The sequence below is a fragment of the Lithobates pipiens genome, unplaced genomic scaffold (genome assembly GCF_037356315.1).
Source record: "Lithobates pipiens isolate NorthernLeopardFrog02 unplaced genomic scaffold, aLitPip1_a1.2 Scaffold_23, whole genome shotgun sequence".
In the NCBI taxonomy this organism is placed as follows: domain Eukaryota; kingdom Metazoa; phylum Chordata; class Amphibia; order Anura; family Ranidae; genus Lithobates; species Lithobates pipiens.
In genome coordinates this window covers 111,982,566-112,007,373 of record NW_027507785.1, presented here as the reverse complement: position 1 = coordinate 112,007,373, position 24,808 = coordinate 111,982,566, and the positions used below count along the sequence as shown (strand labels likewise).

General features: G+C 42.7%; 1 protein-coding gene across 4 annotated transcripts in view; it reads right to left on the bottom strand.

Moving 5' to 3' along the window:
* Window positions 1–7,604: 7,604 nt before the first annotated feature.
* Window positions 7,605–24,808, bottom strand: part of LOC143927811 (inter-alpha-trypsin inhibitor heavy chain H3-like) — a 227,823-nt gene continuing 210,619 nt past the window's right edge. For all 4 annotated transcript variants that reach the window (XM_077452193.1, XM_077452195.1, XM_077452196.1 and 1 more), the window contains 4 exons: window positions 21,636–21,840; window positions 19,847–20,019; window positions 13,498–13,609; window positions 7,605–10,697 (listed from right to left, as the gene is read on the bottom strand). In XM_077452193.1, coding sequence (XP_077308319.1) covers window positions 10,559–10,697; window positions 13,498–13,609; window positions 19,847–20,019; window positions 21,636–21,840 — 629 coding nt within the window. In that variant the 3' untranslated portion in view covers window positions 7,605–10,558. The remainder of the gene's footprint in view (window positions 10,698–13,497; window positions 13,610–19,846; window positions 20,020–21,635; window positions 21,841–24,808) is intronic.

The following is a 24,808-nucleotide window of genomic DNA, read 5'->3' as shown; positions in this document are numbered from 1 at the left end:
ATTCAGGTCTGGACTTTGACTTGGCCATTCTAACACCTGGATACGTTTATTTGTGAACCATTCCTTTGTAGATTTTGCTGTATGTTTGGGATCATTGTCTTGTTGGAAGATAAATCTCCGTCCCAGTTTCAGGTCTTTTGCAGACTCCAACAGGTTTTCATCCAGAATGGTCCTGTATTTGGCTGCATCCATCTTCCCCTCAATTTTAACCATCTTCCCTGTCCCTGCTGAAGAAAAGCAGGCCCAAACCATGATGCTGCCACCACCATGTTTGACAGTGCGGATGGTGTGTTGAGGGTTATGAGCTGTGTTGCTTTTACGCCAAACATATCGTTTTGCATTGTGGGCAAAAAGTTCGATTTTGGTTTCATCCGAGCAGAGCACCTTCTTCCACATGTTTGGTGTGTCTCCCAGGTGGCTTGTGGCAAACTTTAGATGAGACTTTTTATGGATATCTTTGAGAAATGGCTTTCTTCTTGCCACTCTTCCATAAAGGCCAGATTTGTGCAGTGTACGACTGATTGTTGTCCTATGGATAGACTCTCCCACCTCAGCTGTAGTTCTCTGCAGTTCATCCAGAGTGATCATGGGCCTCTTGGCTGCATCTCTGATCAGTCTTCTCCTTGTCTGAGCTGAAAGTTTAGAGGGACGGACAGGTCTTGGTAGATTTGCAGTAGTCTGATACTCCTTCCATTTCAAAATGATCACTTGCACAGTGCTCCTTGGGATGTTTAAAGCTTGGGAAATCTTTTTGTATCCAAATGCAGCTTTAAACTTCTCCACAACAGTATTACGGACCTGCCTGGTGTGTTCCTTGGTCTTCATGATGCTCTCTGCGCTTTCAACAGAACCCTGAGACTATCACAGAGCAGGTGCATTTATACAGAGACTTGATTACACACAGGTGGATTCTATTTATCACCATCAGTCATTTAGGACAACATTGGATCATTCAGAGATCCTCGCTGAACTTCTGGAGTGAGTTTGCTGCACTGAAAGTAAAGGGGCCGAATAATTTTGCACGCACCACTTTTCAGTTTATTTGCTAAAAAAGTTTAAAATATCCAATAGATTTCGTTCCACTTCACAATTGTGTCCCACTTGTTGGTGATTCTTCACAAAAAATTAAAATGTTATATCTTTTTGTTTGAAGCCTGAAATGTGGCAAAAGGTTGAAAAGTGCAAGGGGGCCGAATACTTTCGCAAGGCACTGTACGTCTCAAGCGTATCTCGTGTGGCCAAAACATCAGCCGCTTGGGCACCACATGCTTGACCAGACATATGTCTACCTGCCATGTAGTTCGTTGGCAAGCATACTTAAAAGACCCATACCAAAGAACAAAGCGGACCTCTCCTTGCTTCTCATCAGCTGGGATCTCCAACCCCACTATACCTTCAGTCCTCTCTGAAACCTGCACTGAGAGGAATGAAGGTGTAGAATTAGGTGTGTCACTGCCAGGTACTTGCGGGCAATCTGCTATCAGTACACCCACGTCCGATTGTACCAGGCTAATTTCCCTGCCCCAGCTGCTGCACCGCCGAAAGAAGTTCACTCCCAGCCATCCACATGCCCAGTGGTTGAATGCTAGCTTGGATAAATTGCTAGCACTTCAACTGCTGCCTTTTCAGTTGGTAGACTCTGCCCCCTTCCGTGAGTTTGTGGAATGTGTGGTTCCTCAGTGGCAGGTTCCCAAACACCACTTTTTTGTATGGAAGGTGATTCCGGCTCTCTACCAACATGTGGTAGGCAATGTCTTGGCCTCACTGGACAGGGCGGTTAGCGGTAAGGTGCATATTACCGCTGACTCATGGTCCAACAGGCATAGACATTGACGTTACCTATCTTTCACAGCGAATTGGGTGACTCTGCTGGCAGCTGGGAAGGATGCAGGACAAGGTGCAGTAGTGTTGTAAGTTGTTCCGCCACCACGCCTGCTACTACTGGTGATTCTGACACACCTCTCTCCTCCACCCCCTCCTCTTCTTCTTCCTCTATGGCCTCTTCCTGTGCTTTGTCCTCAAAACCAGCGGTGCTCTGTAGGCGTTCAAGGGGCTACGCAAGTATGCTGGCACAAAGAGATGACATGTGGTGCTTGCACTGCTGTGCTTGGGGTACAGGAGCCACACTGGGGCAGAGATTCTGTCAGCTCTGCAGCGGCAGGCTGAGAGGTGGTTGATGCCACGCCAGCTTAAGCCATGAATGGTGGTTTGCGACAATGGCACCAACCTCCTCTCCACCCTCCGACAGGGACAACTGACCCATGATCCCTGTTTGACTCACATCCTTAACTTGGTGGTGCACCGGTTCTTGGGCAGGTACCCGGGCTTACAGGATGTCCTAAGGCAGGCCAGGAAAGTCTGTGTGCATTTTCGCCGGTCATATAATGGCAGTGCTCAGCTGGCTGACCTCCAAAAGGAATTTAACCTGCCCATGTGCACCAGGTGGAACTCAACGTTGGCCATGCTGCAGTGGCTGCACAGCCAGCAGAGGGCCATCAATGAGTACCTGTGCGACTATAGCACCAGGGCAGGGTCAGGGGAACTTGGTTTTTTTCCCCACACTAGTGGGCCTTGATCAGGGATGCATGCACTGTCCTGTCACCATTTTAGGAGGCCATGAGGATGGTGACCAGTGACAGTGCATGCATCAGTGATGCTGTCCCTTTTGTCCACCTGTTGGAGCACACGCTGCTTGGAATAATGGACAGGGCACTTGAGGCAGAACAGAGGCAGGAAGAGGAGGCCTTCCTTACCTCTCAAGACCCCCTTTATCCAGACAGTGTTGCTGTTGGCCCGCCGATCACACAGGAAGAGGGCAAGGAGGAGGAGGAGGATTGTGTCAGCATGGAGGTGGAGGCTGGCACTCAGCATCAGCAGCAGTCTTTTAGGGATCATTTACAGTCCCAAGAAACCCGTGGACTTCTACGTGACTGGGAAAAGGTGGCTGCGGATCATGTCGTCCTTATTGACCCAGAGGACTCTGGACCAAATGCTTCAGTTTAACTACGTGCATGGCCTCCCTAATCCTGCAAAGCCTGCGGAAGGATCCTTGTATTTGTGGGATCAAGGAGAGGGATCATTACTGGCTGGCAACCCTCCTTGATCCACATTAAAAGGGTAAGGTTGCGGGCCTTATCTTGCCATCACAGAGGGAGCAGAGGATGAACCATCTTCGGGAGGCCTTGCAGAAAGGTCTGTGCAATGTGTTCCCAGAGACTGGGAGGTTACAAACTCTTGGTCCTGGACAACGTGTTGCTGAGGCTTCGGTCAGCCACAGAAGGAGCAGTGAATTTTTTAGTCCGCAGCCCCAAGGTATGATCGGTTCCGGCAACCATTGCCAGTGTCTGATTTACATGGTGCAGGAATACCTAGACGCAAGATCAGACTTGGACACCTTTCCCACCAAAAATTCTCTGGGTTACTGGGTCTTGAGGATGGATCACTGGCCAGACCTTGCACAGTATGCAATTGAGCTACTGGCCTGTCCTGCATCCAGCGTTCTTTCAGAACGCACATTCAGTGCTGCTGGAGGCTTTGTAACCGATCACAGGGTGCGCCAGTCCACTCAGTTGATCAACTGACCTTCATAAAAATGAATCAGTCTTGTATCACCACCAGCTACCAAGCACCTGATGCTAATTTAACCAAATATTTTTTTTTTAAATGTCAGATCCCTTCAAGACTGCCTATGCTGATGCTGAGTGACTATCCTCTTCCTCAATGATCATGCTGATAGCTTGTAAGAACATTTTTGGTTCTGGGCGCCTACACCAGTGGCTAAGGCCCAATTTTTAAGCCTGTTTAATTACAATTTTTGATGCAATACTTTGCAGCAGGGCTCATTCCTGTGCTGCAACTAGAGTATCTGTGAGGGGTTGCAGTGTTGTGGCACCAGTGGCTAAGGCCCAATTTTTCAGCCCCTGCTTAACAGGGCCGTGTATATACAATTTTTGATGCAATACTTTGCAGCAGGGCTCATTCCTACGCTCCAACTAGAGTTTCTGTGAGGTGTTGCTCTGTTGTGGCACCAGTGCCTAAGGCCCAATTTTTCTGCCCCTGTTCAACAGGGACATGTAATTACAATTCTTGATCTAATGTTTCACCGCAGGGCCCATTCCTGCGCCCACCAAGAGTAACTGTGAAGGCTTACAGTGTTGTGGCAACATCACCAAAGGTCCAATTTTTCTGCCCCTGTTCAACAGGTGCATGTAATTACAATTCGTGATATAATATTTCACAGTAGGGCCCATTCCAGCACCCACCAAGAGTAATTGTGAGGACTTACAGTGTTGTGGCACCAGACCCACCACCAAAGGCCCAATTTTTCTACCACTGTTCAACAATAGCATGTAATTACAATTCTTGATATAATAGTTCACAGCAGGGCATTCCAGCGCCCACCAAGTGTAATTTTGAGGGCTTACAGTGTTGTGGCAACACCAACACCTTAGGCCCAAAATTTCTGCAGCGCATATAGGCCAACTTACAAATGTCTCCTACTTGCAAATGGAAGGAGACAACAGGAAGTGAGATTAAATCTAACCCTAGGAAGGGAAATTCTCTCCTATAAGAGTTGATATGGGAAAAACGTGTCTCCTCTCCACTGATGCTTTATCACCAATCCTTGTTTCACTAAAAAACCCACATTTTCAAAAAACATTTGTCATTGGGACAGAAAGTGAGGTGAAATCTTTTGAAGAGGTTTACAGACAGCAAAAAAAAATGTTACAGGGGTGATAACCCTTCCCTATGTTTTACAAAAAGCTTAAAAATAGATTTTGTGACTGGAGCTACACTTTAAAAATGTACCAGTTTAAAATTACAAACAGATTCTACTTAACAATAAACCTACAGTCCCTGTCTTGTTTGCACCACCTGTATACTGCTGTTCAGAGTATGTAGGGCCTGGGGGCCCCACGCCTTTACTTTCTTTAATTTGGGTGTGGGGTTCCCCTTAATATCCATACAAGACCCAAAGGGCCTGGTAATGGAGCGGGGGTCCCAATGCCATTTGTCTCACTGATTTTCATCCATATTGCCGGGATCAGACATTACATTAAAGCCGCAAGCAGTGTAAATTACTTTTATTCCTTTAAAAATGTCATTTTGTGCAGGGACTGTTCTAAGCACGGGAAACATGCGCCACTTTACAAGCATACTATAGACACCCCCCAGGTACGACATTTAAAGGAATATTTTTTTTTTCACTTTAAGCATAATTAAAATCACTGCTGCGGAAAAAATAACCATTTTTAAAACTTTTTTTTTGCATAGATACATGTCCCCTGGCATATTAGCCTTTAAAATGAGCACTTAAAATGAGCACTTTTGATTTTGAACACAGGTTCTGGTACGAACCGAACCAGGGGGTGTTTGGCTCATCCCTAAACAACAGCAATAAAGTGATAACATGCTAAAATACATACAATATTCCAAATAAAGTGCTTTCATGCGGGATATGATAAAACATCCATATGGTGAGAAAAAAGCAATCAATAAAATCCTTAAACCAATATAATGGTGAACCAAACTATAAAATCCTTATATATATATATATATATATATATATATATATATATATATATATATATATGAGAAAAAAGTGCTCCAATGTAATCCATGCGATCCAGTGGTTGCTGTGATATCAGTCCAATATTAAAGTGCTGCATGTGCACTCAGGTTTTCCCCCCAGGTAATGGCTGCATGCAGTCCTACAATGTGCTGTGCAATCCTACAATGTGCTGTGCAATCAGAAAAAGTTCAAAAGTGCTCCAATGTAATCCATGTAATCCATGCGATTCAGTGGTTGCTGTGATATCAGTCCAATATTAAGGTGCTGCGTGTGAACTCAGGTGTTCCCCCCAGGTAATGGTCACTCACCTTAGAGCGTGTGACCTTGCTCATTAGGCTTGGTCAGTACACGCACTGGAACCTGTAAATGGTTTAGTGGTAAATCCGGATTCCTGTGGTGGCCTCACTCTGTGCTTCAATGTGGCAATGGAGTCCCTTTTGTGTCTCAGTAATACCAATAGAAAAAGGAGGACTTCATAGTGTAGTATGTCAAAACTTTTATTATCAACACAGTAAAAAATCCCTTGCAGGGTACTCACATTTGCATGGCGCGTCAAGGCGCCACTCTAAAATCGCATAAAACCAAGCTGCAGCGGCTGATATCAGGGTGGTATGCTGATCGCCCTTAGTGGGTGCACTAACTAGCGTTCTGTCCTGTCCCCTTCCCCTGCTAGTTAGTGCACCCACTAAGGATGATCAGCATACCTCCCTGATATCAGCCGATTTTTGCATATTTCCATAAATATAATACTGTTAATATTTCAGTATAAACATCTGACAGCTACATTGATTTACAGCTTTCACCTGGATCCCACTGAGATTTCAGCTTTAATACCTCTCTTCCTCATTCACCTTTCCTTCACTTCCACCAGGAGAGAGGAAAGAAAGTCTTGTAGAAGCTCTATGTCCCTCTAGTTGTAGCTTACGCAGGGCTGAGGACTCTCTCCCCAGGCTGATGTGACACTCTCAACTGTGCTGTCACAAGAGAGAAAGGTAAATGAGTCACATGCTTATCCCTTACCAGAAGTACCAAGTATTTTCTTTGCTCCCAGGCTGCATGCTTGGATAAGGGTCTGGTATGGGGGGGGGGGGCGCTATTTTTTTTACATTTTGACAGGGTTTCTTCTTATTTTTTGCCATGAATTCTACTTTTTATATTCAACTGTCAGCGAGAACCCCTGCTGATAGCTGATGACTCATCCATCAGCTGTTAAGGATACCGCGGCCACCTGCCCCTTAACAACCGGCTATTCACAGTTTGTTAAGGAGAAAAAAAACACACAGTGCACGAAAAATGCATTAAAAAATGCTTTAAAATCATATGTTCAGAAATGCAAAATGCACCACAAATTGCATCGGAAAACAACATCAACTTTAACCGCATAGATGTGAACCTACCCTAATAGGTATTCCTACCAACCTGGAGAAAATCACACCAAATAAACAGTGATAAGCAAGTATACAAAAAATGTTATCTACGTGGAAGACTATGAAGTGACATCGGGACATTCCCGAAGCTGCAAAAAGGGGGGAAGGGAAGAGAGAATATAAGAGAAAAATGCAAAGGGTAAAGGGAAGGAGAGGTATGTGGAAGGAAGGAATGACATGATATCCACTAGTATAAGTGAATAGCTGATAAGCGGTATAGTTCTACTACTCTGGCAAAGCGGATTAATTGGAACATCAGAAATTTATCCAGATGGATCAAATGTTTTAGGGCAGTTTCTACTTGGGTAAGTTAAATTATACATTGGTAAAGTGTTATCAATAGCAGCATGCCATGAAGACAAGGGTGAGATAGCTTCCACTTAAGAAGGATCTCTCTGCGGACATAGAAAGCAGAAAAGAATATAAACAGCTTAACATAATGACCCAAATCTACCCCATCTAAGATACCTAGCAGGAGTAGAAACACATTATTTTATTGTCTGTTATTATCACTTAAAATTGTTCTTTCTTATATAAGCTTGGCAATATTTTGTACATTTATGGTACAAATATTGGATCTCAAATATACAATTGAACAGAGCCGGTTGTGAATTTTCCTCTTTATTATTATTATATTATACAGGATTTATATAGTGCCAACTGTTTGCACAGCTCTTAACAAAATGAAGGCAGACATTACAGTTACATTACAATTTGGTACAAGAAGAAGCAGAGGGCCTTGCTCGCTAGAGCTTACAATCTAGGAGGGAGGGTCAATTAATACAAAAGGTAATAGCTGTGGGGGATGAGCTTATGGAGAAAGTAAAACAGTGTATTAGTTAGAAGCAGGATAAGCTTCTTTAAAGAGAAGAATTTTCAGGGATCGTATAAAGAAGGACAGGTTAGGGGACAGTCAGACAAATTGGGGTAGGGAGTTCCAAAGGATGGGAGAAGCTCTAGAGAAATCTTGTAGGCGAGCATGGGAGGAGGTGACAAGGGAGCTAGAGAGAAGGAGGTCTTGGGAGGACCAAAAGGGGGCGCCTTGGTTGTATTTTGGGACTAGGTTAGTGATGTAGCTGGGGGCAGAGTTGTGGATGGCTTTGCAAATTATTGTTAGTACTTTGAATTTTATTCGTTGGGTGAGTGGAAGCCAGTGCAGGGATTGGCAGAGAGGGGTGGAGGACACTGAAAGGTTGGTAAGGTGGCTGAGTCTTGCAGCAGCATTCATTATGGACTGAAGGGGGGAATAGTGTATATATAGGTAGTCCAATGAGGAGTGAGTTGCAGTAGTCGAGGTGAGAGATGACCAGGGAGTGAATTAAAAGCTTGGTGGTGCCATTGGTTAAAAAGGGGCATATTGTAGAGATGTTGTGGAGGCTAAGGCGGCATGATTTGGACAGGGATTGGATGTGGGCCTGAAAGGACAGTTCAGAGTCTAGGGTTGCCCTTAGCACCCTGGCATGTGGGGACAGAATGATAGTTATGCCATTGATTTTGACAGAGAAGTCAGGGAAACAGGCACATGGGGGAGAAAATATTATGAGCTCAATTTTAGATTCAGTTTGAGGAAGTGGTGTGACATCCAGGCTGATATGTCTGTTAGTAAATCAGTGATGTGTGAGGTGACTGATGGGGTGAGCTGAGGGGTAGAGAGATAGATATGGGTGTCATTGGCATATAAATGGTAGTGGAAGCCATGGGAGGCTATCAGCTGACCCAGGGAGGATGTGTAGATCGAGAATAGTAGAGGTCCAAGGACAGAACCTTGGGGGACGCCAGCTGCAAGAGGTGTTGGCGAGGAGGAAGTAGAGTTATAAGTGACACCGACGGTGCGGTGAGATAGGTAAGATTCTAACCAACTGAGAGCACAGCCATGGATACCAAGCAAATCAAGTTTTTTGAGGAGGAGGGGGTGATCAACTGTATCAAAGGCAGCGGAGAGGTCCAAGAGTAAGAGTACGGAATAACGACTATTGGTTTTAACTGTTAGCACGTCATTTGTGAGTTTTAGGAGAGCAGTTTCTGTGGATTGCTGTCGACAAAATCCAGACTGAACGGGATCAAGAAGGTTACTCTTAATGATATGGTCGCTCAGTCATTTGTAGACTAAACTTTCAAGGAGTTTGGAGGCAAAAGGGAATAAGGAGATGGGTCTTAGGTTGTTAAGATTGGTGGAGTACAGTGAGGCCTTTTTTGGTATGGGAGTGACTAGTGCTAAACTAATGTTTCAGAGAGCTGGGGAAGATGCCAGTAGAGAGGGAAAGGTTGAAGATATAAGTTAAAGGGTGTAGGATAGAGTCAGAGGGTGACTGTAGTATTTGAGAAGGAATGGGGTCCAGCGGGCAGGAGGTTAGGTGGGCGTTAGAAAAAAGTTTGACTTCCTCTGTAGTAGTTGGGTTAAACAAGAGTTTTGATTGCACAGGAGGACAAAGAGTGTAAAGTGAGGGAGATATCTGTAGAGTGGAGGAGATCTCAAGACGAATTTGTCTCAATCTTATTTTTGAAGTGTTTGAAGTGTTTAGCAATCTCCTGGGCATTGATTAAGTTAGTGAGTGGAGGTAATGGCGGACAAAGTAGAGCATTAAAGGTAGAAAAGAGTTGACGGGGACTGCGTGAGAGGGTGTTAATGAAAGTGACTTTACTTTTCTTTACTAATCCTGCAGAAATAAGCACATGTTGTAGTTTACTAATCGGGATAACTGAGTTGTTCATTGAAGACTGGATGGACTTGTTCAACCAAAAAGAAACTAAGTAAACCAGTAAACAACCAGTAATCAATAGTTATATCTTAAAAAAGGAATGAAATGTGTATCAGCAAATCACCTGTGAACTGATTATTCAGCTTTGGTCACTGGAGACTGAGCACAGTGAACCAAGGCAGCCAACACAGTCTGTAGCACCTACCTGGTGTGACCAGGCTGGAAAGATGCATACAGAGTCTAATTCTTTTTCACTAGACTAGAGAGACAGTAGTCATACTGACCACCAAAGTAAATACAGTAAAAAAAAAAGGGGCTTTCAACTGACCACCACTGTAAAAATTCTTATGACTACCAATGTAACAGGAGCATTTTTAGTCATCAATAATATAAACGGGACATAGTTACCAACCCCCTATATAAAAGAATACTTTCACTGGCCAAACTGAAGGATGTTTGTAAAGAATACTAGTCTAAATATCTAAATATAGGCTTTACTAAAGACTGTTAATGTAAAGGAGGCCCTTCCATGGCCTTCAATCTGTTTACCGACCACCAAATCTAAAGGTTGCCGTTCTACTGACAGTCAATGGAAAGGGAGAAATTCCATTGGACATCAAAGAACGGGGGACCGCCGATGTAAAAAGAGAGTTTTACCAACCATCAAAAAAAGGGGGGATTTTTACTGAAGGTGGGCATTTCCATTGACCATGAATGTAAAGGGGGAATTTTTCCTTTTAAAATGGTATATCACAAAGAGTACATTAATCATCAATTATTTATATAATAGAAAAAACATGAATGCAGAATTATTCCTTAAATTACTTAATGGCAAAGACGAGAAAGAGAAGATATATTTCCTAATCGATGTAGAAGATATCGGTTACAATATAATCTTTATGTGTGCCGTCAATCAGCCCTTCTGCGTTGGAGTGTACAAACCAGCAAGGGACCTTTTTGCCATTCCTGTAATCACTCTTGTAATCTTTTTGTGAACCCCTAAAACATTAAAGTAACACATAAGCTACATTTGCTACAATCATATATAACAACATTTATACTCCATAAGATATATAATATAACATGCCAATTTATTTAAAAAGCATTAATAACTGTCTAAAGACAGATATGCTCCCATGTAACTTACTTTGGGGGCAACAAAACAATGTGGGAAATTCTACCATAAAATATGTATTTGATATGACACCAAAAGCCTCCTTTGCTGCTAAGCAACTGCTATCAAGTTGTTACTCCATGTGAAGAGTTTAATCTTGGTTCAAATATACTGTAGTTCTGTAAAGATAATGTTTTCAGTCCTTCCAAGTTTTATCCTGTGTTTTAGCCCTGATAAGGGGTAAATTATATTGCCCCAGGGGGGACCAGCAGACCTCCTGTAGGGGGCCCAGGCACACAGGGGTGACCCGAACAGCAGAGGGAATCAGTGTGGTCGTACAGAGGGGCAATTACAGGATGCCCTGTGTGGCTCTGCAGCAACTGAAAATCGGTGTCTCTTCCTCCTGCCGACTTTCAGCTGCTGCAGGATGAAACACAGCACCCCCCTCCTCGTACGAAAGCTGCCGGATTCCCTGTCCCGTAAAAAAATAACAAATTGTAAAAAAAAATTGTAAAAATTGTAAAATAAAATAATTTTAAAACATGTAAACATTTTTTTTAAATTATAAAGTGCTTTGTTTTTTAAATATAAAAAAAAACATTTAAAAAAAGGGCTAATTCACACTGCTAAGAATTATTTTAGTATATTTTTTGTGAAAATGTTGTTTGATATATTCAAGGGGGGCCCTGCCAAGTAGGCTGTACGGGGCCCTATGATTTCTAATAGCAGCCCTGATTGCCCCTAAAACACATTGGATGTTTTTATATACCTTTTTTTTTTTACCAATTAAAATTATCTTGGACTTTGTTATTCCAGTTTGGTCTGGCGCTCCTTCCTGTATTTCTATGGTTTGAGCTACTGTTGGGTTCCCATCGAGGGAAGCCTTGCTGTGTTGGAGCCATCATGGCAGAGTATTTGAGCTTCATCTGAAGTTTTCCTTCGTCTGACTACACATGCAAGTCTAAAAGTTCCCAGCGAGTGTGTTGTTTCAGAATGAAATAGTAAAACAAAGCAAAGACCTGCATCATTCATTCCTCTGGCTTTTAAAATCAGTGCTAACATTATGGCAACTGATTCTGGCAAGAGAAAAACTAAAATCCTATCTCTGCAGTTAAAGTGGCACTAACCAATACTCCTATTCTACAAAAATAATCCATGCACATCTACTATATAATGGTCTTGTTATCTATTTTTCATGAAATAGTTTTTTCCCCTATGGTTGGAAAAAGCAGTGTAGGTTAGTTGCACTCATGTGCACTGCTGTATGCACCCTTCAAATTACATAGTCCATAGGACAAAGTCCATCTCAGGAAAGAGCAAGAGAGGGTGGCTACATTCCTACATACAGTGGGATCATGGTGATAAAAACAGCCACCTTCTAACAGAAAGTCGGATAACAGCAGCAACAAAAAAAAAAAAGAAACAAATTTGGAGGTTTGAAGGAGGCTGAGAAAATAGAGGGCCCTCTTTTAAATTAAGAATACATAGTTGAATAGATTTTTTTTTAGGCAAAGCAACAGGCTAGTGCTAATGCTGGCCCTGGCCATTTCTTATACATATCCTCCTTTTGCTTCCCTCTATTTCCTTCAAGGTAGCTCTTTCATACGGGCTTACTGATTTCAGGGGGCCCGTTTTCACCCACACAAGATGCACAGGTGTTCCATGCAATTGTGTACAAGCAGCTTGTTCATAATAATGATGACCTGCATGAATCACAAATCGCATCCGCAACTGTACATCTGCACTGGACAGATGCACAAATCAGAATCAACTTTATCTGGGTTCTAATCCATGCTTTAGTGAACACCAATGCATCTCCCGCAGTTGAAGACGGCACTTTGTATGGGTGTATGAATTGGTACCCCAGTGTGAATGAGGCCCAAGTCATAACATGGAGCTTATACAGGACTAAGGACTCTCTTCCCACCCCCTACTCGGAGTAGTCAAATGCAAAGAACCAGCATTGGCACCTGAAAGGAAAAAGAGTGTCACTTTGTTTACTTTGCACACCCAGAGTATTATTAGATAAATATATAATATTCATATATATTGGATTGCATCAAAGCCAGGAAAATAATCTACAGAGTAACAGTTTTGCTTACTACAGAGAAATGAAATTACCAGCTTACTCAGCAAGTGTCTGGAGTGGAGCTGATGCTCGGAGTCCTAAATTAGAGTCCCAAATTTGGAAGTGAAATTATTACCGCAACTTGTAGGGAAGTAAATGTTAACTTGTATTTTTTTTCCTGATTGTGTACGTTATTTCACCGGTAATATCAAGAGACTTAAGTACATATATAATCTGTTTCCTTGTAGCCATTGCAAATTAATAGTGAAGCTGGGGTGCAAAGGAAAGATAAGTGGGCAAAGCACAGGCCCAAGACATACACTATTACCAAAATTATAAATGACATCAAGGAGATTGTAGAGAATTTAGAGTCAATGTTGTTAATGCTAAATATCAGAATGTGAGGACCATCCCAGTGGACAGATGTTTATGGAATCTATTTTTTACTTGCGTCAGTTTCTTTTTATTGACACGTGTTCCTTCCTAATACTCTTTTTTATAGCCCATGACAGGCCAATGAATCAATTATTGAACCACCTTTAATTTCCATGTTTTCCAAATGCTGCAGAGATTATACTCAACTACATTCTATCTATACACATCTCTTCTTACTGTACCTTGTCACTGTCAGTATCCTATTCTTCACTTTCATTGTAGCATCTGGTTTATCGGGATTTTTGGTTTCATGGATATTGGAAATTTCATAATCAATCCCATGGAAAAACTGGCCTAAAAAATAAGATAAAAATGTGTCCCCAAGATAAATTGTAGATAATGATTTTAGCAGGATAGCCTAAATGCCTTTTAATGTCAGTGGCAATTTTAGGTACACATGTTTATCCCCATAATAATAATATTCAGATTTGCTGGAAATTTCTAATTATTCTTATACAGGCTTTATGTAGCACCAACAGTTTGATCAGTTCTGTACAATATAAAGGGCGGCATTGCAGTTCCAATGCAATTCAATACAAGATGATTGTGAGAGCTTACTATCCAAAAAGGAAGGGCAAGTGATAAAAACATAATAACTGTGTGGATTGATGGACAAAGTAACATTTCAGTTGTTAAAGTAGAACATCACTGTCTCAGTAAACATTGCCTATTTTCAATCCTTATGCAGTTAGTGTTAAAAAAATAAACAGAAAAAAGTTTTGTAACTTTTTTTAACATTTCTTCAGTTATTTCCTGGTTTCCAGGCCTAGGCAAATAATGTCATACATCCTAGGGGTCTCCAGGAGGGGAGAAGGGGTTACTCAGCTAAGCACATCCTGCATGCCTGAGATTCCAGGAAGTACTGTAAATGCTACATCATATGCCCTTACTTAGGATGGCTTAAAGGCAGACAGAGTAGGAAACAGAATAGGGTAGGAAGTTTCAGAGGTTGGGAGAGACTCTGGAGAAATCTTGGAGGAGAGTATGGTAGACTGTGATAAGCAGGAGGTTTTTTAAAGGGTGACAAGGACTATTTGAGTGATATTTTTGAATGAGGTTGGTGGCAGGGTTATGGATGCTGTGTATGTTTTTAACATTTTGAATTTTATTCATTGGGCAAATAGAAGCCAGTGGAAATATTGGCAAGCACTAAGCAGTTGGTAATATTAAGCTCAGGTATTAGGAGGCAGAATGTGTGCCAAGAAAACATTCCTTACACCAGCATTAGCCTGTACTGTTGACACATGATATGATAGATGCATAGGTTCATGAAGAGTATGCTAAATGATGAATTTACTGTCTACATGTCACAGCAGAAGTTGACATAACACATAACATAACACCAGGAAAAAAAAAATTAGTCTTTAGCCATCCAATCTTCGTAATCTCATAACCACTCTTAGTTGTTTAAGTTGTAGTGTATTCAAAGATTTCCCTCTCAACATCATTGCTGTAAGGAGTGGTTATTTGGTGAGTTGTAGACTTCCTTTCGGGTTGTAGTTTTGGCCATTTCCCTCTGACCATTCTCATTTAAACTGAATTTATACCCATGGAACTGCTATCCACTAAATGTTTTTGGTTCCTTGTACCATTCTCTGTAAACTCTAAAGAAGGTAGTGCAAGAAAGTCTTAAGAAGAAAGCTGAGATACAGCTATGCCTTGCACCAACAATCATTTCACCTTAACCACTTCCCTAAGGCGCATAGTCATATGACGGCGGCAGGAACCCTTTGTCCCTCTGGGCCACCGTCATATGACGTCTTTTACTTTCTGAGCCTCTAGGGGGCGCACACCCACCACATGACTAGGCACCCGATTGCCATGCCCAGCAGCCGCGATGTCCGCCGTTCACCCGCGATTGCCCATAAAAACAGCAGGACCGTGGATCTGTGTGAGTAAACACACAGATCCACGTCCTGTCAGAGGAGAGGAGACTGATGGTGTGTTCCCAGTACAGAGGAACAGCGATCGGTCTCCTCCCCTTGTGAGTCCCCTCCCCCTACAGTTGGAATCACTCCCTAGGTATCACATTTAACCCCTTCCTTGCCCCCTAGTGTTAACCCCTTCCCTACCAGTCACATTTGCACAGTAATCAGTGCATTTTTCAGATCAGAGGTTTCCTCATTTTGCCTTAAAGGGGGACTTGCTTTATCGAGTGGCTGAAAGCCGTGGGGAAACTATAGAGCAGTTGCCAGTTCCCCAACCGTATAGGCGGATGCTACTCGATCTAGCCCACAACGACGCACTGGGAGGACACTTGGGGGCAGAGAAAACAGAGGCCAGGATAACTGACCGGTTTTACTGGCCAGGGGTGAAAGTTGAGGTTAAAAGATATTGTGCATCTTGTCCCGTTTGCCAGTTAACTGCCCCAGTGCCCCACTATAGAAGCCCTCTGGTACCCTTGCCAATTATTGAGGTTCCATTTGAGCGGATCGCTATGGATCTCGTAGGGTCCCTGGTAAATTTGGCAAGAGGGCACCAGTATATATTAGTCATCCTAGACTATGCAACCAGGTACCCAGAAGCAGTTCCTTTGAGGAAAACTTCCTCTAAAGCCATTGCCCAAGAACTATTTCAAATGTTTTCATGAACTGGTTTTCCCAAAGAGATATTAACGGACCAGGGCACCCCTTTTATGTCAAAGGTGATGGTGGACCTGTGCAAACTGTTCCAAATTAAGCAGTTACGGATGTCCGTCTATCACCCACAGACTGATGACCTAGTGGAGAGGTTTAATAAAACTTTGAAGACCATGCTCAAAAGAGTAGTCCAGAAGGACGGGAAGGATTGGGATATGTTACTCCCTGCCCTTTTGTTTGCCATCCGGGAGGTTCCACAAGCATCCACGGGCTTCTCCCCATTTGAGCTAGTGTATGGGCGATGGCCTCGGGGTTGCTGGATCTGGTAAAGGAAACATGGGAAAGTGAGTCCACACCACACAAAACCATGGTAGAGCATATCTCTCAAATGCGAGAGAGGGTGGCTAAGGTGATGCTGCTGGTGAGGGAGCACATGCAGAGGGCTCAGGAAGCCCAAAGAAGGGTGTATAACCGGTTTGCGAAAGTCAGACAGTTTCAAATAGGAGACTGGATGGCTGTCCTAATACCCACAGTGGAGAGCAAGTTCTTGGCCAAGTGGCAAGGTCCATTCGAGATAGTGGAAAAAGTGGGGGAGTTAAACTACAAGGTACACCAGCCAGGGAAAAGGAAACCATACCAGATCTACCACGTGAATTTGTTGAAACCCTGGAGAGACAGAGACCAGGTATCAGCGGTGGTAGCGGTACAGTCAGGAGATCATGCAGGGATCGACCTGGTTCAGGTGGCTACTACCTTAACTAGACCCCAAACCCAGCAAGCAAAGGAATTTCTTCAAAGAAATAGGGACATGTTTTCAGGGTTGCCAGGACTCACCAATGTCATCGCGCACGACATTGTAACTGGCCCCAAGGTAAAAGTGCGGTTAAAGCCTTACCGTATCCCAGAAGCTCATAGAGTGGCAGTGTCTGAAGGTGAAAAGAATGCTCGAGCTTGATGTCATTGAGGAATCGCAGAGCGAGTGGTCGAGTCCAATCGTGTTGGTACCCAAACCCAACGACACTCTTCGCTTCTGTAATGATTTTAGAAAACTGAATGAAATCTCCAAGTTTGATGCTTATCCCATGCCACGGGTAGATGAGCTCATTGAGAGGTTGGGGCCTGCCAGGTATATTACCACGCTGGACCTCACAAAAGGGTACTGGCAGATTCCCCTGACCAAGGAAGCTAGGGAGAAAATGGCCTTCTCTACCCCGGAAGGCCACTTCCAGTACAAACGAATGCCGTTTGGTTTACACTCTGCCCCTGCTACGTTCCAAAGGGCCATGGACAAAACTTTGCGTCCACATCATCGGTACGCTTCAGTTTATTTGGATGACATCGTCATCTTCAGCCCTGATTGGGAGTCACATCTTCCCCGAGTTCAGGCAGTCGTAGGCTCCCTGAGAAGAGCAGGATTCACCATAAACCCAGAAAAATGTGCAGTTGGGGTGGAGGAAGCCAAGTACCTAGGGTACATTGTGGGTAGAGGGTGGGTAAAGCCCCAAATGAGCAAGGTGAAAGCCATACAGGACTGGCCCCGTCCCCTAACCAAGAAGCAGGTCAGAGCGTTTTTGGGCATAGTTGGCTACTACCGGAGGTTTATACCCAACTTTGCCACCATTGCTGCTCCCTTGACTGACCTGACCAAAGGCAGAAAGTCAGTGATGATAAAATGGAATAACGATGCCGAAAAAGCTTTTCAGAAGCTTAAGACGGCATTGTGCCAGGATCCGGTGCTTGTTGCTCCAGACTTTAATAAGGATTTTGTAGTACAGACAGACGCTTCAAATGAGGGGTTAGGAGCAGTCCTGTCGCAGGTAATCAACGGGGAAGAGCACCCTGTTGTTTTCCTAAGTAGAAAGCTGACGGCAGCGGAGAAAAACTACGCGGTGGTAGAGCGGGAGTGTCTTGCCATTAAGTGGGCCTTGGACTCCTTGAGGTATTTCCTCCTAGGCAGAAGGTTTCGCCTGGTATCCGACCACGCTCCGCTGACCTGGATGAGGCAAAATAAACACACAAATGCCAGAGTAACGAGGTGGTTCCTGTCTCTCCAGGAGTTCAATTTTCTGGTGGAGCACAGACCTGGGAGACTGCATCAGAATGCTGATGCCCTCTCCCGGGTCCACTGTATGGTGTCAGATGGTGCCTCCAACACCTCCGCGTTGAGGCGGGGGGGGGGGATATGTACAGGACCTCAGGGGGTCACCCAAAAATGGGTGACAGATTCCGGGTATAGTTTTCGGGAGAAGACTGATTCGTGGTCCTCTCTATATTTTAAGAGAGGTAGTTGGGACCCAGAATTTGGGAGGCTCTAAATTGACATTTGGGTGGGAAAGAGCCTCCCTCCCTGACCACAGGGGGTTAACGGCCTCCAGGAAAATAGACAGCCTATAAGACAGGAAGTAGACAGAGAGGTGGTGGTGAGGAGGAGAAGGAGATGAACACCTGTCTGAGGAGCTGTCTGGCGGTGTTGTTATATTTGCTGTGTTCTGTTTGCTGTTTTGGAGGCTGCAAAAAGATCTCTGCAAGGACTCTTTTTGGTGAAGACCTATCTACAGAACTGTAGGTGCTTTTCTTTTTGTATTATTTTGTGCTGAAGATAAGCGGACTTTAATTTACGTTTTTTACATGCTGAAGAAAAGCTTTATTTTTGATTTAATTATAAATAAATATATTTTGGTTTTACCTGACAACGGTTTATGCACTTAATCCCATGGAGCTAGTATCCCCAAACTTCACAATATATATATATATATATATATATATATATATATATATATATATATATATATAGGCCCCTATGCATTGAGTTGCAGCTATATCATTCATTGTGTAACTATTTGCATTGAAAAGCCAATCTACCTACAGAAAAAAACCACCAGCAGCAGAGTTTAAAGTCCAACTCCAGGTAAAGATTGTTTTAGTTTGGCTTGGACTTATTGAAATAAAAGATGCAGCTCTGACTGCAAAACTCACCTAATCTTCTTTGCAGTACGTCTTCGTACTACTAGGTCATGCTGCAGTTGTTGGTTGAATGACAGCATCACTTCCTGTGAGCCCTGGGCTGTGGGTAAATTACTCAGCTGCCCTGGGCTCACAGAAACATACTGCAGATTTCTGTGTTATATCATTATAAGGAAAGAATAATTAATTTGAATGTATTACCCTTTAAGGACAAATGATTAAGGAGGAATATGTGTATCTTGTATAAATACATAAACACTACATATGGCAAACTCATTGGAAAGCTGATCAATTTAAGGTTACTGCAGAGGAGAGGACATGTGGACAAACTTTGTAATAGGAAGAAAGAACATCAACCTTTACATGTGGGAAGGGTTCTTTACTGTAGGAGCTTTGAGAATGTGGAATAGGCATCCATTTAGCAGCAGTTAGATCTAACCAACACAAAAGATTGCTTAAAATAAAAAAGGTTTGATGTATTTTATCCCAAACTGGATCTGATACGGGTACTACGTTATCTTATTGTCATCTTTTCTAATAGCAAATGCCCATTATTTGATTGCCATTTCTGTATCTATTTTCATAATATATGAAAGAAACTTAAAATCGAGCTTGGATGATTTTTGGAAATAATCAACAAATAGTTTAATCATATGTAGTTCTAAGACACATGCAGGGCTGAACAAGAGAAATTATTAGATTCCTTCATCCACACTGAAGAGTGTGCATGGAGGACTCTCCCCTGCGGGCTATTATATTCTGACAGCCAGCAGCACCTGTGACTTTCAGAATACCCAAACAATGACTGTATCTGATTGACTCTTTCTTCGCTCACTCTTTGGCTGAGAATTTTTCAATTTTCAGATTGAAGTCACTGGGCCAGGTGATGCCAACAGGATTAGCCATGGCTCAAATTCAAGCTTGGTATTGCCAGACTTCTAATAATAGCTCAATCTAAAAAAACTCTATAACAATGCCGTTACCTTACCTAACAATCCATGAACACCTGCAGAAAATTTATGATCATCCAAAGTATAGAATCCTAAGAAATCCGTGTGTAGAGAATCATTTTTTGCAAAATTATGTAAAAGAATGACAAATTGTGCCCCTTCTCCAAATGACAGTGTTACATTGTTTTTCTTATGGACAATCAGGTTAAACCTGCAATTATAAGAAAAGAAAAAATCTAGTAAGTAAATACAGCGTCTCATTTTTTAATAGCCTGCATTGGCCATGTTATAGAGTGGTAGGACTGCCAAGGGGTGGAACAAAGCCACCAAGACACCATGTTATCTTCCTCTGTACAATTAAAGGTCTCTGAGCATAGGTAGTTTAGCCAAGTGCCCTAGCTGTGTTAGCTTCTGCCAGCCTCTCTTTTCCCCCATGCCATGTCGGGACTTCTGTGTGCTGTGCACCAACCAACTTTCCCCTGAGCTTCCCTGCTGTGTGAGTATTGTAACAACTCTGTGTGAAATCCCATTGTTTGCTCCTGCTCTCTCCCTCCTGTCAGCAGAGGATCTGAGCCAATCAGTGGCAAAGGGGCTTGCTATGCAGCAGCCACAATGCATTCTGGGAAATGTAGTCCTTAAAGGGGCACAGTGCAATGCAAGTAAAGGGAGGCTGATGGAGTTGGGGACTTCACTACCCAGTATTCCCTGTACAACAAAATATGAGATATACAACTTTTCCCAGGCAATTCTGGACAGATCTGGGTCTTCTGCACTAGGAAGCCAAGCCTTACAGAGCTTTAGCCTTTGGTGGAACCATGTAGAGACCAGGGACCATATGTCTTTGCCAAAAGGGACAAAGAGAGTGCAGACCTATTGCTGGGCTGTCTGTAGCCACACCAGAGACCAATGGACTGAGACACTAGGAGTTCTCCTGATGTGCTGGGACCCAAAGCTGGAGGGACCTGTTGCTGTGTGTGCCAACAATCAGGCAGAGCCAGTGAGGAACTGATCACAAGGACTGAGACTTCTGGGACAGTAGACCGCCAAGTGATCTGGACTGGATTTCTGTGTATCAGGAGGGGAAAGCGGAACTATCTGTGCTTATCTCAATAGTTGAACAATTAATGCAATAGAGACTGCTCCCAGTTTAGCAGCTCATTAACCATCCATTGCATACTCCTAAAGGGATAACTATACATGCGACATCTTACAGAAGAGCCCCAATGATAGCCGGCTTATACTGACAGGGACTTTCATTTTTGGGTTAGTTAAGGCCAACACTTTTAACCCTGTTTGCATCACTAAAATTCAGTTGATTGCCCTCTTATGGGTTAGTGTTCACATTATCTAAAACAGCATATTTAAACCTGTTCAACTGCCTGTCTATTAATTTGTGCATTGTTTAATTGCATTGCCAAAATTAATCTTTTTAGTCTAGCATCAAGTTGCTTGTGGCCTGTTTTCTATGCATTATTATAAAGTGGTAACATACTAACTTTTAAGTTACAGAAGTGTGTCAGTGAGGTCTGAGCAGCTTAAGGAGTCGTGGCAGAACAGAGAACTCATCATATCCAGTGGCTCCTGTGGCAGTAAGTGCTACAGTAAAATGAGGGTGTAGGACCTGATTAGATTTGGCACAATTGCTCCCGTGGCACATATTACAGATGCAGGGAGTTTGTCTTATGTGTTTCTTTAGGGGTTCACTTGGTTAAAGTTAGGACTGGAATTAAGGAGTTTAATTTCAGCTGTAATGTTAAAGTTAGGGCTAGGTTTTTTTAAAGCTGGTGCTACCAGAAAAATAAAAATAAGTAAAGTTCACTTCCATACCCTTCCTTCTTGACAGATGTTTTCTTCTCCCATGTGTATTCCTTCTTGTTTTTACCCATCATGATAGTGATTGTCTCAGTAGTCACCTCAATTCTCAGTTTCATCTTTCTGTTTACAATCCCTAGTTTTCCAAAGTAGGTTTCCTTTGATATAACATTATTGCCTGTTTCCTTCTTTCCAATAATTTCACCATTAACAGCGATGCCTACAGAAGATAATATATTAAAGGGTCACAATATTCCATTTCAGTAGCATATGAATGTTAAATTGGTGACACATTACAGGCAGTCCCCAAGTTACGAACATCCGACTTGCAAAGGACTCCTACTCATGAATGGGAGGCGTTTGCCGTTCTGCGCATGCGGAAAATGACGTCTGCGCATGTGCGGCTACTTGACAGAACAGAGGAAAACATTGCAAAACTACATCTCTGCCATTCTGCACATGTGCTCCCGACTTACGAACATATTCGACATAAAAACAAACCTATAGTCCCTAACCCGTACGTAACTCGGGACTGCCTGTACAGTGAAAATATGTAATAGGGCTAGACTGAAATGTATATACATTTTAAGGTGATTGTAGTAAAATAGGTTTCAGTTCAGTTTGCGTTTAAAAAAGGATGATAGTTTTTGGCTAAAAACTCGCAAATGAGCATAGCAAAGGCACATGTATGCTTTTTTCTAAAATTAAAAAAACAGGCAAATTTGGATGAGCCGAACACCCCCCCCCCCCCCCACCCCCAGTTTGGTTTGCACCAGAACCTTCGAAGGGACCTAAAAGTAGTACGAACTTTAGAATGTAGAACATTCGAAATCAAAAGTGCTAATTTTAAAGGCTAATATGCAAGATATTCTCCTAAAAAGGGTTAGGGGACATGGATCAATGCAAAAAAACTATTTTAAAAAGGCCATTTTTCTGGGAGCACTGATTTTAATGACGATTAAAGTGAAAAAAAAGTGAAATATTTGTTTAAATATCGTGCCTGGGTGGTGTCTATAGTATGCCTGTATTACAGAAACAGAACAACACCAGTAATAAGGGGTATCTTCAGGTGTATACTGTGCAGGAGGCACACAACACCCACTCTAACTGCTGCAGATGTCTGTATTACAGAAACAGAACAACACCAGCAATAAGGGGTAGCTTCAGGTGTATACTGTGCAGGACGCACACAACACCCACTGTAAATGCTGCAGATGGCTGTGTTACAGAAACAGGACAACACCAGCAATAAGGGGTAGCTGCAGGTGTATACTGTGTAGGAGACACACAATACCCACTTTAACATTGCTAGGTTCCCAAGCAAAAATACACTGTCCCTGCCTATATTGCTCTTTCCCTGCACAACAACACACTACACAAGGCCGCCTTGCTGTGGCCATTTATGGCTCTCCTCGCTGCCGGCGCTGTGGTTGGCCAAGGATGCGGGCTCACAGTGCATGCTTAGCTAATCATGAGCCAGCAATGCACTGCTATAGCATAGTGCATTGTGGGCCGTTCGCGCCACACGAATATGGTGCGAACGGTCCACAAAGTTCTGAATTCGGCAAACAGGTGAACGGCCCGTATTCGAGTTGAACATGCGTTCGAGACGAACACCGAGCTCATCCCTACAGGAAAAATATCACATCTGCAGAGCTGGTCGCCCCTGGAGTACCTTCTCAAATGGGAATGTAACTTGAGTATTACTTTTACTGAACAGCAGAGGGGCAGGATTATACAGATGACTCACAAGGCATCCATCTCTAGTAAGATTCAAGAAACTGATACAAAATCCTAACTAGATGGTACTATAGATTAATTGGTAAAACCTTACATCAATTATTCCCCCACAGCTCCTTGTTATGTTGGAGATGTCAAAGGGAGGTGGGCTCATGCTCCACATTTTCTGCTCCTGTGAGGGTCTTAAAGAATTCTGGTCGCAAATCAAACACTGAATTCAGAAGTTTACTGATATCCAGATGCCGGATGATGCATCTGCTTTTCTGTTGCATTAGACCCCCATTTCCTTATAGCAATAAAAGTACTCTTGATTACTTAATTTCCTGAACGCTGCAAAGGTATGTATTACACTATTCTGGAAACAGACCCCCTTCCATTAAGACTTGGTTTGCCAAGATCAATGAAGTTCAACTAAAGGAAGATCTCATGGCTGGGGCACACCTTAGAGAGGAATGGGTTCGTAAAACATGGTTTAAGTGGATGAAATTTACTTTCACATCTGAATATCAGGATATTCTGGGCTCTCAACCGTGTCACCCTTGACCGCTCCTTTTGTGGTGAAGGCTTTGACCCCCAACAGACTTCTTTGAGCCAGCTCTACTTGGACAGTGCACTAACTTTCTTTTCCCTAAACTCCCCCCCCCCCCCTCCCTCAACTTCTCTGGTTCAATTCCTCCTTACTTTTCCTTTCTTTTTTTCTCTTTTTTAATGTTTTTCCATTTGTACTTCCATATACTTTATATTTGCTGGTCTATCTTCGGTGATTCTACTGTTGATTTTATTTTATTATGTGTACTATGCTCCTTGCCCAAGCTGCTGGTTGTTTGTGGGAGCCTGTAGGCCCCAATAATCTCTTTATGATGTAAAAACTGATAAATAAAGAATTTAAAAACAATCAAAATACATTTGTTACTCATTTCAAGTGTACAGAAATTTTCATCTTATTTATGCTAACTCACTGAAAGAAACTAAAGAAGAAAATGCAGAAAATACTTAAGGGTATATTCATCAATAATTTGATGGTCATTTCACCTGACTTTTACCCATAATTCTGTGCTGCACATTCACCTAAATATCAGCCAAAATTAGAGGAAATTCAGCAAGCGAAAATCACACTCCCTATCATGTGCAACATTTTTTCTTCAATAGGAAAAGGTCTTTACTGTAATATTCATCCTATATAAGAAAAGGGTAAATATTACCTTCAATGCACATTAACCTGACAACTCCTAATCCTGTTATTAATTAAATTTCCCCTGGTTGTGCTGTTAGATCGGTGCTTCTTAACCTTTTTTGAGTCATGGACCCATTTAAGAATTTGATGAAAGCAATGAACCCCCTCCCCAGAAAAATTCACATAAACACAATTTTACATGCAATGAATATATGTATTTTATTGAAATTTGATTGCCTCATACATATATGACATATTCAAAGTTTGAATAAAG